Source organism: Xylocopa sonorina, chromosome 7 (assembly GCF_050948175.1).
Source record: "Xylocopa sonorina isolate GNS202 chromosome 7, iyXylSono1_principal, whole genome shotgun sequence".
NCBI classification, from domain to species: Eukaryota; Metazoa; Arthropoda; class Insecta; order Hymenoptera; family Apidae; genus Xylocopa; species Xylocopa sonorina.
This window is the reverse complement of record NC_135199.1, coordinates 13,613,402-13,630,594: the sequence shown is the minus strand read 5'-3', so window position 1 is coordinate 13,630,594 and position 17,193 is coordinate 13,613,402. Positions and strand designations below refer to the sequence as shown.

Below are 17,193 nucleotides of genomic sequence, written 5' to 3'. Positions count from 1 at the left end.
AATTATCATGATTTTGCGAATAATAGACTAGCAATGTGTGTCTAAATAATAGTAACGATATCGAACGATTTTTACGAATTATTCTGTTATATCTTGTATATAGATATGTTAATTGTATCAATTTTTTCTCAACAATGAAAAAAAATGTTTATACAAAAGAAGCTAACACTAAATGCTACGAACGTATCGCAGAGAGCTTACATGATTGTTACATGTGACTGATGAATAAAAATTCAAGACTTAGTTACAAATATTCCGTGTTGTATCCTTCATTCTTACAATTCAGTGCCTTCGCAATCTTAAACACATATGCTAAATTATTATTATACAAATTTTGATTTCAAATGTTAAACATATGTGAATAGTTTATATTATTGCCCCTCTTGTAACTTTGTTTCTAAACGTGCTAAAATCAATAACGCACTTGCAAACATTATAGTTATAATTAAGCCAAGAATAACGCGTTTTATTAGCTTTAATTTTTATATACTTTTGTTTACTTGTCTTTTGTTGTTATTCAAATGGCACACATACACACGCGCGCACGCACACATGAATACATTAGTATTTCATTTTTCAGTTGCGTACTAAATAGAATAGTTTACCGGGCAAATTTTGAAAACAAAAATAATTGTTCGATATTAATTTATATAGCACTATAACATTATACGATCACTTTAAATCGGCTGTAAGCAGAAAAAATGAATAACTTAACAATCGTATTTATATATATACCTAATGAACGTTCATTCAGCTTATAACTATTTCAATTATTACTTCGTTCGTATTGGCTGTCATGTTATTTATTGAATTTTATGGTTTCCACTGATATGACCATTATTATTAGAATAATATATTATTTAACAACGTTGTTAAAAAATATATATATGTATATATTTTTACCTAAAGATGTGATCGAAATATTGAAACTGTACGTTTTCAGCGTTTTTTGTCTCATGAAAAAATCTTTGCAAGCAAAACTACATAAAAAAAATATTACAATATTTATGTAACTAGTACGTCATATCTTGCAACTTTTTTATAGGTACATTTTCAACAGTTCCTACATGTTTCAGTGTCCAGGAATAAAAAATCAATATTAATTAACAAATCTGTTTCTTTGTAACAATCATTGGCACACCACGAAAACACGGGTCTTTTAATAAATTTAGCAATTCAAGAAATATTCATGTTTGAGTATTATTCGAGTCTGCGCAGATGTATGTGGTGAATGAATTACGGTATGGTGCAACGTTATCTAATTCCTCTAAAAACTATGCGTGTCTTCGACATTTTAACATGATTTTTGGTGTACCTTTCGTATTACATTAATTAAATATCTAATAAATTAAACAACGATGGTATGTAGATTGAAACATTCACTAACTAGATATGCAGGTATAAATACAATTCTCTTCTATACTATACGATACTATCCTAAACGAACATTATCCTAAATGTATTTCTATGTACAATTTTTGTTACAATACTTTTCATTTTTTTCGCTTTGATAAAACCACCGTTTCTCATAACACGTACAATAGAATTTCAGGATGTTCTTATTTATAAACATGTACTTTATAGACGTTTTATACTAACAAAATTTCTCCGAAAGTGAGTTTCACGAATTCCAACAACTGTACGTTACATTTCTTTCACATTAGGCATATTGTCACACTGATAAAAACTTCATAGAACTCTAATGCGAAACAAATTGTTACAGAACATTTTCGAAAGTTAAAACGTAGTTTATACTGACATGTACATATAAATTTTCGCTAGAAAAAGAAGTAATAATAGTAATGATAATCGTAATAATAATAATAAAATAATAATAATGATAATAAAATGATAATAACAATAATAATAATGATGATGATGGTGATGGATTATGATGATAATGATTATGATAATGATAATAATAACAAGATTCCGTAGTGTAAAATATGTTATTACTTTTAGAAAATGGGCGTTTCATAGTAGAATTTTTCAAAACTTATTTCAATGCAGAAATATCGTATTCTGATGACTAGAGGGTAATAAAGTTAATTATCAACATAATTAAATAATATCGCTTTTTAACTCTTTTTTTGAAAGCCCAAGAATACCGTAAGTCCAATACGCGTAAAACTAATAAATTATCGTTCAATTGTTTCAACTATAGACAAAGGAATTGCGAGTTAAAAATAGTTTCACGTTATGCATCTTTTGATCAATAATTTGTTCATTCATATGGTGTTTTTCCCGATGCTGAATGAAAGTATATTTTATAAGTAAAATATTCGTTTCCCTGATGTTGAGTCTTGTTTGGTTCACTAAAACTGAGATAATTATGTCCATTTCTTGAATATATTATAATATTTTAAATTCCCTTTGGTGATTATATATATCCATGAAAAGGAAAAGAGAGTTAAAAAGGAACACACAAATTTATTATGCTAAACAATTAATTTGGTAGTCTGTGATATCGATTTTTGTTACTGGTAACCTCTCTTTAGATATTTCTTTCCGTTTCATCACGATAAGTTTATTGTGCCGATAATAATAGGAACTAAATGTAAGTCTAATTTAAAAATCAAACTTAACGAATATGCGCGGCTCGACAGCGTCTATCAAAATCAATTTAGAATTTTAATTTGTCATAAAGTTAAGATACATACTTTTCACGTAATGTTTCATTTAAAACAAAATTTACGAAAAGACAGTGAGAATTTGCGAGTTTAAAATAAATGTGCGTGTCACGGATTCTCTTAAGAAACTTACATCTACGTTCGATTCATTCACTTACGCTTTAAACGTTCCTTTAAAAGTAAATTTGTAATTCGTTATCTTACTTGTACGATATTTGTCGGAACATGCTACTAATCTCCTCCATCGTTTTGTTCTTCGTTTCCGGAACTTTCTTGTAAATGAAGAAAACAAAGAATGCTTGTAACGCGGCAAAAATAATGAATACGTAAGCACCTAAAGCCTCTTGCAGTGGCAGGAATCCAATACTGACGATGAAATTTGCCGTCCAATTTACCGCGATAGCAACAGACGTCGCGGCAGGTCTTGCCGATTGGTTAAACAACTCGGATACCAAGAACCAAGGAATGCTACCTGGTCCAGTAGCAAACAGGACAACGAACATGATTACCAGTACAATCGAGAAATAGGCTGCTGTACGGGATGTATCCTGAAAGGAAATAAATGAAAAATAACATTCGTTATTTTCCTTCCTCATTTAGTTAAATTGCAATGTTGCAAGCTTGAAATTTCTTCGGGGCAGTATGCTTACCGCAAAAGCAAGACAGATCGCGAGTAACGTAGTATCGATAAACATTCCAGTGAACCCAATCAGCAGCAACGTTTTTCGTCCTGCTCTTTCGACAAGTATCAAAGAAATAAAAGTCATAAGGACGTTCATTGCTCCGACGCCCATCGTCGCGTTCTGAGCAGCATTTTTATCCAATTGTGCCATCGTAAAGATCTTCGTCGAAAAGAACATCACAGCATTTATTCCGGACAATTGTTGAGCGAACATAACCATGATCGCAATTATCAATGGAATTCTAAGAGCAGAATTTACAAACAGTTCTTTAAGCGTGACCTTTGGCACAAGTCTCACTGATTCATACTCCGTCCTCATTTCATCCATCTCATCGTGAACTTCGATCGTGCCACGCACCCAGGACAAAGCTGCAATAAACAACAGTCCGGTTATCGATAAACATTTCCCTCTGAGAACAGAATGAAAGTTTGTTTCCTAATCTTTTCGGTATTTACAGCAGCAAACTGTTTATGAAAGATTTACCTCTTTGAGCTTCCATGTCCTTTCCTTTAGTGAGCAATAAATATTTCGGACTCTCAGGGCAGAGCGGAAGGGTAATCACTTGAAAGATCGCAGGTACGATCGTCAGACATAAAAGAAGCGGCCATTGATCGGCCGTACCCAAAATTTGCTCCAATCCAAGAATCTGTGATACCAGAATAGACATAGTGATAACCAGCTGATAAACAGTGCCAACAGCTCCTCGCAGGTGAATAGGTGATATTTCAGATAGATACATGGGCGCCAGACCAGCGTTTAATCCTGCATTGATACCGATTAGAAATCTTCCGATGATTATCATCTCGTAACTCTTCGCAGCTTTCGCACAGCCCTCGAAGATTACAGTCAGGAGAACCAGTATGTTGTTCAACAGTAAACCACCTTTTCTGCCAAAACGATCGGCTACCGAACCCACCAAAGAACCACCGATCATTCCGCCAACGCAGAATATCGATACTGCTATGGACCATATCATCGTTACTTCCGATTGTTTCGTCGGTGTACCGGTACGGTTCATTTTCAACTCGCTGATCCAGTCCTCGATAAGCTGCAACACATTGTTGATACTATACATATGCATAAGACAGTTCTTTTCCGTATCTACTTTGCTATTCATCGTATTTAACATTTATATTCGAACCTCGAGTCCAGTAGTTCAAATATCATAACAATTAATTATTGATGATTCCAGAAGTATCTATATGGATTATTTTATCTAGTTATGGTTAATTTGTAAAAATAATTATTTGAAATGTAATTACGTAAATTAACGTGACACGTTGCAAAAAATAGAATCGAATATAACGACAGACCTGGTTAATTAATTAAAAATATTTGTTTAAATATGTTTGAAATATAAAGAAAGTTTCAACGTGTTTAAAATAATTTCTACTATACACCATTACCCATTGATTCGTTTGAACGTAAGAAACATTTTGCTTAGAAATAGCTTGTTAGGAACGATAGGTAAAAATTTTGTCGAATAACTTGCAAATAAATGCGACTGTAAAGTAGACTCGTATCGGTGCTTGCGTATGAGAAAAAATGCTGACAATCTGTCTTGTGAAATACCTGCTGAGGTGCATTAACGACACCAGTATTGTACCCATGTTGGAACGATGATCCAAGTGCAGCAGCTGCAATAGCAAATGCTAACCGTCCATTAAGACCCTGTAATAAAGATATGTACATAATTACATTTTGTATCGGCCGTGTCTCTACTGTGTTTGCCTACAACCTAACAACCGTTTACTTCTCTGATCCGATCATGAAGAACTATCTCAACGTTCACTATACTCAATAACCTGGTATTTGTACAATGTACACAAACTTACTTCTCAACTTGATTCACTAGATTACACGAAACGAATTTCAAACCTTTCAATCCTTTTCTCATGCAACGGTAAACAATTCGTACAATAATCAGAGAATGGAGTGACGAATATTCACATTATCGTTACTATTTACATCTTACCGCTCTGTTAAAATAGGGTAACTCCAATTCGATTGTTTTCAGAGTCATCGAGAAATGATTACTTATTTACAGATTAAGTAGACAGAATCGTATCGCTAGTCGATGGAAGCGTTTTAATTCGGTCTCTGATCTTTTCAAACACGTGTTAAAGACTATTCTGCCGGTCGGTAGCCCCACCGAGCATTTTTATACCATTTCTGTCGACGACGCACAACCACACTTAAGCAAACCATTGATACGAAACGCGCGCGCAAACACATACGCACGTATCTCAAGGAAGCCTCCCAGACAGTGTTTCTCAAATCAAGCGGGAAAACGAACGCGATCAAAATTCTATTCCCAGAGAGGTTATACATGCATGTATATGTGACAAATATACATAATTGCAAATTATAGCAAGGCTGGAATGTTTTTTCCAAATGGGATTAGCCATCACCGATCAGCATAAAATTTGGGAAGCACAGAGAGGGGCGAATGTTGTTTCGGTTCTTTAAGAACTCTCGAGGTACTAACAAAAAGTCTTTGTTACTATAGATAGAACGCTGCCTATAGAAACGTAACTAATGCACGAAATACTCCTACAAGAATGTTACTAAAGAGCCGTCTTCTTTCCCTGTAGTAGTTATCGCGGTCGATTGCCGAGACTGTCGAGTGCCGGACGACGCAGAGGTGTCGGCCTTAATATCCATAGAATGTACCATCTAAATAAAAATACGAATAGTATTGACTGGACTACATGTTTGCCTGATCGTCATAGGACAACTGATAACACTTATCTGAAGTTATTTGACAAATTGACAATAAAGTCGTATTTCGTTACTTTGAACTAGTTTCATCTGTGCTTTAGTAAATATGAAAACATGGCCGATTGATTCTATGTGGAATACTCTCTAGCTACTGAAGCGGCTACTATTTCAAAATCAACGAAGGCAATTGTTTAGTTCCGTTTCTATAGGCAGCGTTGTATGATGATCTAAAAACCTGAAGCTAACATCTCTCCTCTCTGCCCCTTCAAAATATCATATCGATCTGCAATGGATCCCGTTTGGAGGAATGGTTGAAACTCCGAGGTTGTTAATTATTTTCAATCTTTTGTGATATATTAGAAAACATTTTCCATAATCGCTACTTTTGTCATTTACTGCTCTACTATGTTACGATATTACCATAATAAAAGAGACGACAAGTTGAATGCAATCACTTAGTTGAAAACACTTAAAAAGAGAAAAAAATATGTGCACATATTTCATGTAATCTGTTCTTTAACTACATATTATCAGTGAATATACTTATTATGAAATGTATTAAAGACTATATTGCGTTGTTTCTGTACGAGAGTATTGCCACAGCTGACGTCTACTATTTCCTTTTTCTTGCTCTTTAACCGATTTACTACTATCAATTGGAATGTACCCAATATTTTAGTTCGATCAATTCAAAACGCCCAACAAACGCACGAAGAATGTTTTTCATGAAAATAGCAACTGAAGTTTAAAGTTTAAAGTTTCTAAAATCTTGCTTAATATTTTGAATGTGTTTGTTCACTCAAAAATTATATTTACATGTTCATTAACTTTGTTAACTCGGTTGCATAACACATAAACTGTTAAGTATATTTAATGTATTATTAAAAAACAATAGTTATTAAAAATAGTAATAAAAGAACTAATTTTCAATCTGTTACATGGCATGAGAATGGAAATTTTCCCGCTCTTCGAGGCACTGTCGACTCTGATTGGTCAAAACAGAGGTGTGTCAATCGCGGTTACTGACGATTGGTTCGCATCGCCAAGCCCCTTCTACGAGTCTTGTAGTAAACCCGAGCGTTCTAATTATAGCCGCCGCACACATGACACAAATGCAAACATTATTTTATCAAAACTCAGCCTATCGCACAATTTATTAATCTTTCATTATTAATTGAGAATTTTTATAGTTTCCGAAAAATTGTAATTTTTAATTTATGTTACAGATAGTCACGTATAACGGTATTAAATATTTAACTACACGAATCCATATGCTGCCAAAATATTGTAATTACTGACCAAACCATTAATCGTATATATTTCCAAAATCAAGAGCGAATTGAATACACTTAATTATGTATGTACGTAAAGCCAGTAAATAAGAATACCTTCAAATTAAACAACAGATACTTTGATGGCTTCTTCATCAGACAAATTTCTGCATTGTACATTAAGAAAATGTTGCGATACGCAACAAAAAAATCCCGAAACGACTCCTTAAACATCGTATGTACTTAAAATATTGTGAAAACAATTGCAAAATATCAAATGAAATTTTAAAATGTTAAACTTATTTACATCTACGTTATTTAACTTTCATTTGCGTACAGGCAATATGCATGCTGTTAAATGTGCTACGGTTTTTTATAATTTTCTGTATAGCTTGCGTCACCCCTGGTATGATGTAAAAAATGTTAGAAACGTGACTTGTTTAATTAAATAACTACATGTCAGGTAACGTAAAATATAATAGTTACGAAGCATAAAAGTACTTTGATCTCATCTAACTATGATACTTTGTTCGCGACCAACACAATTGCAATAACGTCACTTATACTCGATACAATGAACACCTTAATCCTAGTACAGATCATCCAAAATAACTTTGGTTTAACATAAAATTTAACATACATGTAGATTAATCTCATCTTTTATTAACTTCTCATTCTTAAAGGAATTATACACTACATTTTGAAAGGAAATTTCCCCAGTAAAATAATATGCGATCTGAACTGGTCGACAATCTCAGCTGAATATACGTACTATTATTATTTATTCCCCCATTTCACGTATGTTATAATGTACATACAAGTGGTATGTTTTGAACGAATTAAGCTATCAAAGTATACCCAGACGATGGCTAAATTACTTTCAGGAATAGGAACGATCGCTTATCGATGATGATTCCTCACAATAGTACGCGATATCAATATTATCCCTTTTCCCTTTAAATTAATGACTATTCCTAATGATAGTATTCAAGTATAAGATACTAAATATTTTTTTAAATATTATATGCAAATATCAAACAGCCGTATTCTTACGTGATAATCTAAAAAAAGAAAAAAAAAGAGCGGCGACGCGTCAGTCACATTTAACGCGTTGAACAAAAATAAACGGGTCAAAAAATGTATAAGAAATAGAATTCTTAAAGCTGATCGTTCACCTTGAATCGTTCACCTTTTCGACCGTATTAAAACTGGATTAACGAAACTAAACTTATTCCTCGAAATAAGAAGTTCAATAAAATCTTGTACTTCAAACAGGCAATGTGCGAGCTCATACCCCCGTAAATGTAATTTCTAAGAGATTATTATAATTTTTCGGTCTTCTAATCAAATTGTTCACGTAGGCTGTTTCCTGTTTTTCTAAACGTATGATACCAGAAACGTTAAAATCGAATGTTAGTGTTTGAACGCTAATTCGTACTAACATTCGTACACCATTCATATTCCACAAAACAAGCACAATAGATCGCTTCCAAAGAATATTTCATCACTACCAAATTGAAATCTCATATAAATCAGCCAAAATATAAAAACATACGATGAGATATTCTTTCGATTACCGCTAACTTAATTTTAATGGAAAAAGTTAACATTTTAATAGTACATAAAGTGTTCTTTTTTTACCTGTAGCTGCCCTTTACTCATGGTAAATCGTTAAAAATTCGTAAGTGCCCTGTATATCGCTTTGGCGAAGGAACGTTCAGCAATCACTTGCGTGTATACAAGATTCGAATCGAACGGATACAAGAATGAAGAGGTAACAACCGAATCGTTCCGTGTTACGATCACGTTTGAAAGCTACTGAGACAACGTTCATGCGAACAAGACGGAGGCCGATTTTCGAAACCAATGGTATCCTCCCTCTCCTCTTTGCTTCTCGTTCAAGCTTGGTAGCCCCCTCAATGGAATCCCATTGGACGACATTACGCTATATACCTCCCTCCCTCTCTTTCCTTTTCACGTTCTCTTTCACCCACCCTGCCTCATTCCCGTCTCCCTTCACTCTCTCACACGCTCACTCTCTCTCTCTCTCTCTCTCTCTTACTCTCTTTGTCTCTCTCTCTCTCTCTCTTCCTCTCTACAATACAACATTTCTCCCAATAGAATTCTCAAGAAAAGGAATTCACGTTAAGAACCGTTCGTAGTTACTTACGAAACTTGTTCGCTCTCTTCTTCCTTTCTCTCGACTAAACCGTTTGCTTTTAGACGTATCATGCATACGCACACTAACGTGCTATTTTTTCTTGCAGAGAATATGGTTCTACCTATCATCGAATCACTTCTGCGGTAACTTAATCAATTTTTCACAACCTTTATTGGGGAATTCAGAATGAAATCATCGCTCGTGCGTTACTCGAAAACGAACGAATTCAGGAAATACATATGTCATATTTCACACCATGTGTACCCAAGTATACGTGTGTTTCTTAGTGCAGTGACTAGATTGTTGATCACTTCCTGAGACAGAATTCTTTCTGATTCATCCATATGATACAAATCAGCTTAAGAAGCACCCGATATTGACATATTGCACATTAAGGTAGAGATAATTATTACACGCTATGACAGACAACAAGACGCTTCAAACTCGATATCAAGATCTTGATTTCTTACATTTGGCCTTGTCTTTCAGAACATTTATCCGGTTCTCGATTTCATCGATATTAAATCAAACTATTGACAACTGAGTTTATATTTCACTCGTAACGTATTAAAGGTAAATACATTTCTTAGTTTATTGTATGCAAAATAGTAATTTTGAAATAGAGATAAACAATAGAAAAAGAAAAAAGTAGAGAGTAAGAGAGAAAGGGGTGAAGGAGAGAGAAGTAGAATTGTTTAAAGAGTCCAAAACCAATTTGATAAATTTTCTATTCTAGATCTGTTTCTTTACTGTTACAAGCTTGTACCGCGCGCGTCTCAATGCAAAACCGGACGTAGCCTGTTAATAATGAAGCTCACCTCGAGTGTGCATCAATTTTACAATTAAGAATGTTAAAGTTAGAGAGGTTGCCAATGCTACGTAACCCGGAGACCACGTAAAAACAATGCGTTATCTTTATCTTTTATTCCTTTTAGTCGCATTGTTACTGTTACTAATACGATTAATCTTATTCGAACCTAAAACAGAACGAAGAACCGAGACCGTAGAGAAAAATTATTCTGGAAAATTCCATCCCCGTGTAAATAGCTGCTTTTTCAATGTTCAGAATATTTTAAGAAAGTAAATGAGGAGTATCCAAAAAGTAGAATATTTTAGAGATAATTGAAACACGGTTCGCTGAACTCGGACGATTTCGTAATCATTAATCGAAGTGGAAATTACGGAGATTGTAAATTTGACGTACACGAAATCAAACTGTTCTATACAATAGGGAAACAAAATCCAGAACAATGAACGTGTAATAAAATTTGCTTACAAGCAAAAATTTTCAATAAATATGTCTATCGCATTAAGTATATTAATCTTATATCAATCGGATGTTGAACCAAATCACCAAAAATGTAAAATTATTTGCATTTCTTTAAATTAAAAATCACATAGCAATGGAATGTAAATAAACAAATAAGCAGTTATTCATTAGAAACAAACGTACTTGTCGGAATGTAATATGTCATGTATGTGATAAACATTTATAAACGATATTTCAAAACGTACGAGAAGAAATAAGATAAGAAACTGCGATGTGACCTTTATCCATTGATTTCCTTCTACCCGAAACTTTACAATTTAATATGGACGAAGCGTTATCATTGATAATATTTGACATAGCCAAAATTTGAACTGTATACAAGATTAGATTACTTTTAACAAATAAAAAAAGTCTTGAAAACTGTTATCCAATCTGTATCACGTTATATTGCACATGTAAATACGTACATACTCACCCGGTGTTTGTCCTCCATGGCAGACTGCATGTAAAAGACCAAATAAAGAAATAGGAAAAATGAGACCTATTTAACAACGATCGTCCATAAATTTTGGAAAAAATTTATTACCTTTGGTGCTAGAGTTAACGTAGTTGGCGTTGTAGCCTGTTCTTGAATTTCATTACTTGACTAAACCGAAATTCTTAATTAAATATTTTAAATATCTCTAAATTTTATATTAATTTCTTCAATATACAATGTACCTTGTTTTTTTCCATCCCCATCTTAAAGCAGCTTGTAAAAAGAATTCGTACAGTATAATTTATTTATTATTACATAAAAAATACTATGTAACAATCCTACATGATACTACTTAGTGATAAAACGAATGATTTACGAAATAACATTAGATAGCAAAATCATGGGAGTCAAATCAAGACTTAAGATTAAACGTAAATTATTCTTAATTATTTCATAACTTCGAAAGTTGAACGGTCAAGCACTTTCGAAAAAGATACATATTATGAAATAAATAACAATAAAAACGAAAGAAACAGCCATTTTATGTACAGAATAAATACTGTTAGTATAATTCTGTCCTTTATTTCTTATCACGCTTACTTTATCGAAGCATTCGAAGAGCGTTTGTTTGTAATGATTGTTTTAAACATATTTATCATTGTTAGGACACATTATTAATTTAAACTATGAATTATTTCATTTAAATGGTACACTACCACTGTGCCAAAAGAATGCACTGTGCATAATTGTACTAAATTAAAAAACATTCACATATCCTGTTCGTAAATCAACCTAGTAGTAACTTTCTGTTTCCACTTTATAATTGTTAACTTGTCCTTCACATCTGTATCCTCCTCAACAAATTACTGTATCGATGTCAAGTTACATCTATAGCGTACGATAAAAACATTGACATTTGTAAAACATAATATTGTAACACATTCGATGAATTTTTAGAAGGCAAATAATAATTATCCAGTTATTGAGTCGTCGCGTGAAGTAAAAGCGCGAAACAGACAAGACATGTGCATACTCACTGTCGATGACGTCGAAAGAAACGCGGGCTAGACTATTCCGGGAGAGTTCACGTTCGATCCCCGTGTGCTTATACCCCGTGGATAAACTGACAACCGAGAGCAAGAAGTCCCACTCTATTTTCAAGCGCACGCGCGAAAATTTACCGTCTTGCACTTTCCATTGTAATATCGAATCTAGAGTTGCTTCATCTTTCACCTGTTTGGGAAACTGCGTATGTACATTTCCACATGCGAAAACAACTAATACGATGATGAAACAGACGTACTATCTTACCCCGTCGGCTCTCCTTTAAAAGTCTACTTTTGACAATAAAATGTTTACCGAATTATTGTTACAAAAGTCAAGGGAATAGTAAAAGTGTGTGAATGTATGTGTTTTAAAACGCAATAAACTATTTCATTTCAGGTGAAAAACTAAACGATGCGTGGGCTACGGACGATGGCTCCACGTTCGATACAACCTACGTGACGTCGTTACTCGATAGATGGCGAGCCCCCAACAATATTTTCTCTCCTTTCCTACCTTAAAGCTGTGTTGAGAAAGAGAATACATGTATTTATGGTCCTATTTATTACACGTTACATTGTTAACAACCACAATCTAACAGTATATTGTCAAATATTAATTTATTGTACGATGCTGAATTCTGTCTGAACTATAAAATGAAAATAGAAAGTATTCTAAAAGTATGTACGTGTATGCATTCATGTTTCGAATGAATAGTATTTCTAAGAAGTTACATGGAATCGTACGTGCCGTATGTGATAGGCAAGAATTTAAAGTGACGAAGGAACGTGACGTGTGAAACGCACGCCAATTACGTAACTTACGTTAATGAAAATAATTCTTATATATTAATAGTAAACGAATATCATCGGAAATATTGAAAAAGTAACAGTTTTTAACAATCGAATAGAAATAGAGATAAAAATTAAATAAAAATTACATATATTTACTAACTTATGCGAGGTAAACATTTGTCCGATATTTTCATATATGTACCACAAATTGGTTTCATAGCAAATAACAGAGTACATAATTTTGATAATGTTGACATAAACCTAATACACCTATCCAAAAATACCTACACATTCATAGTTTCGTAACATTCATATTCGATTGCGTCAGCCAATGTATCGTGACCGATTAAAGAATACCCACAGGTGACGTGCCTCGTACACACCCACCGATTCGACCAATCGCGCACTAGAGCATCAAGTGTTCTCAAACCACGTACTACATACAATTTTATAAGTTTCACTTCTAAAAAGAAATATTTAGTGTAAAAATTTACTATTCTGAAAATTATGTACATGATTAATAGGTATTCAGAAAACAAAGACATCTATTCTATTAGATATATGGTCTTTTGTAATACAATATCAACATGAAAACCTCTGTTTGGGTCAATAAGTACACTATGGTTTGGATCTCTATGTTTCGTGTATATAATATGTGCTCACTTGTACATGTCTTATATACAAAGAACAAAATAGGAAATAGAAAATCCACCTGTTGATAATACTGTGCAGTTCCAAGACGCGAATAAGCAATAAATATATATTAATTATGAAAATATTTAGTGTGGTTATTTGATACATTATTTAAAGAATATTTAAAATTGAACGTATAAACAAGAATAAGTTGTAATCATAAAAATAACAATTTTCCCAAGTATTAGCATCATAGATACTTGTTAAAATTTTGTTATCATAATGAATAAAAAGATTCTCGAATAGGAGAATTAAATTTTCCTTTTAATCAATAAAAAACAGTCGTTTTTAATATGTATATTTTAATGTCACAATAAGATTTTGTAAAATGCATAATTGTGCAGTATCAATATGGTATTGTATTTATTTTACGAGCGATAGGTATCGTTTAATTATCCGATAGTAAGGGCATATTAATTGAATGCTTAGAATCCCATTAACTAGGGTCAAATACGTATCTACGTGCAGTAGTTTAGAATATGTCTTGCGTCATTCGAAGAAACTACAGATCGTTCGATCCAGAAAACACTACTAAAGTCCAACGATATTCATTCTGAACTCCAGAGAATCGATCAATGATCTGTGATGTGCAAGGTCAAGAATTACTTGAAGAAGAATTCCGTTAAACACTTATATATATTATATCTGTTATCAATCACATCGTTAAGGCGATAGAGATTGTTTAATTCTTTCTACCCTATCGTTTTTACAGCATATCATGAATGCTACTTTATCAATTATTATTAATTATTCATTACTTGCCAATTATTTGATTGTCCCGGTTCCACAACTAACGTCAAGTAAGTACAATTTCGACAGATGTCTAAAAATACACTATCTTGCTATCATGCTTCCCTTTCTATATGTGCACGTGTACATAGAAAGCAGTCACGTGTATGAGTTATATGTGTGCACACGCGTGTCTATGTATACGTCTTATGTCAGTCTTCCGTGCTTCATGTAACGATACTTATACCTGTGCAAATTTCACTCAACATATATATTATATTTATTATCAGCTTAGCTATTCTTTGCATACGCTTTTCATGTACAGTTAGATATATATGAACATACATAACCAACAATACTAGCGCGTGTATATACATCACAGCAATACATAACAACAGAAAACTTTGTTATAATTTTCGCACTCTATTAATTATACCTTTCATATAATACATAAAGTGTTAAAACATGACTTAAAACTAAGAGGAAAATATATGTTAGTAATACATTTCAAGAATGAAACAATTTTCGTTGTAAAAGTAATTTCGGAATATTTGTACAAATAATTCGAAACGTACGTGAAAACATAATTTACTCACTTTTCGAGCGGAGACTGGTATGGTTGTTTCTCTGGTATAAATTGGAACATCCAAATCACTAACACTGCTGCTGATACTAGGTGCTCTGGAATCAGGTCGACCACTGAGAGGGACGGAAAGATGCGTTGGCCTAAGTGGGTGAGATTCCGCGATGAAACCCTCTCCAAAGTCCTCGTCATCTCGATCCATCTTTCTTTTTTTTTAATATCAAACAAAATATACATTTTTTAAAATATTAAACAATATATTCGAAAATCTAATCTATAGAAATGCTATATTACAATTTAAAAAGTATAGTGATTTCTGTTACAACACTAATTATTGTTTGATAAATACAAGCAGAAGGAAGAAATACAATTTTGTAATTTTGTATGGAGTACCGCACTTTTGTATAAGTTGCTAAAGATGAGTATAGACATATCATTAAAATATGATGACAATTGTCAATTGTGCGTCGTAGATGTTGCTTGTAAAATTAGCGCGAGAATGTGACAACGGTACGATTTCCCTATCAATTATTTGGCAAAGGATCAAGGCTAGTAACTCGATGACACACTCCCCACTTCTACCGAAAATTTTGTCCTACGATCATTCAGAAAGATCGCAAAAAAGATGGTAACTTTTGGATCAATTACTTTGTAGGCGTTGATTGAATTATTTATTTGTTTATTGAATTTGTTATTTTAAATTGTTCTCCATTTACTGTTGTATAATATTACAACAAATATATCACAAATGTAGAAATTAATTGTCGCGTAAAATTCGATTTGTGATCGAAGTGGAAGAAAATAAGTATTAATTCGAAGTTGCACACGCTCTACTTCCTTAGTGTATTTTATTAAAAAAAAATTGTACTTATAATAAACAGTTAATCACCATTTCTGATAAACATCGTTTGCATAATTTAACACTTTCATGTTCGAGCGAACACTCACATAACTCAGCACCGTTTAACGAAGTTGCATATAAAAGTAAAAACTAATGTTGCCCATAAAAATTCGCGATCTAAGCAAGATAAAGAAAAATAATTAGTTCGAGTTGTTACTGTAATCCATGGAACCAGGACATGGTTCGTTAATATCGACAGATGATCTAAAAATTGCTATAAGAAAAGCATGACATATTTTAATTACCTCGTGCTCGCGCGAAGCAGAAGCGATAGAAGGGATAGAACGAAGAGAAGAAGATTCGGCAAATGCTGTTGGTTGTTTCTCAGTAAACTTTCTGAATTTGCGTCTCTTATGCAGTCGATTGGAAAAATCTGTCCAACGTGTTACCAATGAAATCGGCGATGATAGCACGGGAAATACGAGGATAAAAATCGAAGATCAGAACATCCGTACAGTTGGGGTGTGCTCTTGAGACTGAGCTAGAGGACGCATCTCGTCGCGACGTCGCCGTCGTCGTCGTCGTCGTCGTCGTCGTCAAGACGTAGCCGTCGGCCTCCGGCTGGATTTAATTTTAACGCATACGTCGTTAGACGAGCCTCCGACTTCCTCTAGGAACAAACACAGTTACGTTAATGCATCGCCTCTTCTCCTCTCCCTTCGACTATTCGATTCTCCTATGTTTCTGCATCAATTAATTCCTGCAAAACTTTGCAATTGATTTCACTTGACCCGATAACATGCGCTACCGGCAACCTCTAACTATCAGGTTTATAACAATTCAAGTATTTTCTGAAGATATTCATGTAGACAGACAGATTTTTACTTTTCTCTTCGCGTTCTTTCGGATCATTCGCATTCAGAATGATACGTATAAACAGATTTCAGCTCTAAAAGTACAAATGGAATACTAAGCTTATTGCTGCTTTTAGTATTTTCTTTTCATTTATAACTCGGAACCTTCTCTTATCCAAATGCGTATTACTTACATTTCAACTAAACACACGAAACGTGACAAATTTCTATTAAAATTAAAATTTCCAATTTCTAAAAATTTCTGCTTCTTGTTTGAACATGGAACAAATCATTACACGCGTGAGATAAATGCAAAAGATAGTTGCGTTCATTTACAAGCGACATTGTATCATTTTTCATTACATATAACTAATATGCTTCAATGAATCTACAATATAACATATTACAAGATCTTTCCATTTCAATTAAGTAAACGCATTG

The 17,193-nt window shown here is 33.4% G+C and overlaps 1 protein-coding gene across 3 annotated transcripts; it reads right to left on the bottom strand.

Moving 5' to 3' along the window:
• Nucleotides 1–2,516: 2,516 nt before the first annotated feature.
• Nucleotides 2,517–16,485, bottom strand: LOC143425313 (solute carrier family 2, facilitated glucose transporter member 1). 3 transcript variants are annotated; one of them, XM_076898017.1, is made up of 6 exons: nt 16,204–16,485; nt 15,071–15,259; nt 4,886–4,984; nt 3,797–4,361; nt 3,281–3,681; nt 2,517–3,178 (listed from the first exon to the last, which is right to left on the bottom strand). In XM_076898017.1, the coding sequence occupies exons 2-6, from the start codon at nt 15,257–15,259 to the stop codon at nt 2,831–2,833; spliced, it is 1,602 nt and encodes a 533-aa protein (XP_076754132.1). In that variant the 5' UTR covers nt 16,204–16,485; the 3' UTR covers nt 2,517–2,830. The 3 variants fall into 3 exon arrangements, with proteins under 3 accessions (XP_076754132.1, XP_076754136.1, XP_076754135.1); XM_076898021.1 differs by lacking the exons at nt 15,071–15,259; nt 16,204–16,485 and adding an exon at nt 8,947–9,195; XM_076898020.1 differs by lacking the exons at nt 15,071–15,259; nt 16,204–16,485 and adding an exon at nt 5,289–5,451.
• Nucleotides 16,486–17,193: the final 708 nt, after the last annotated feature.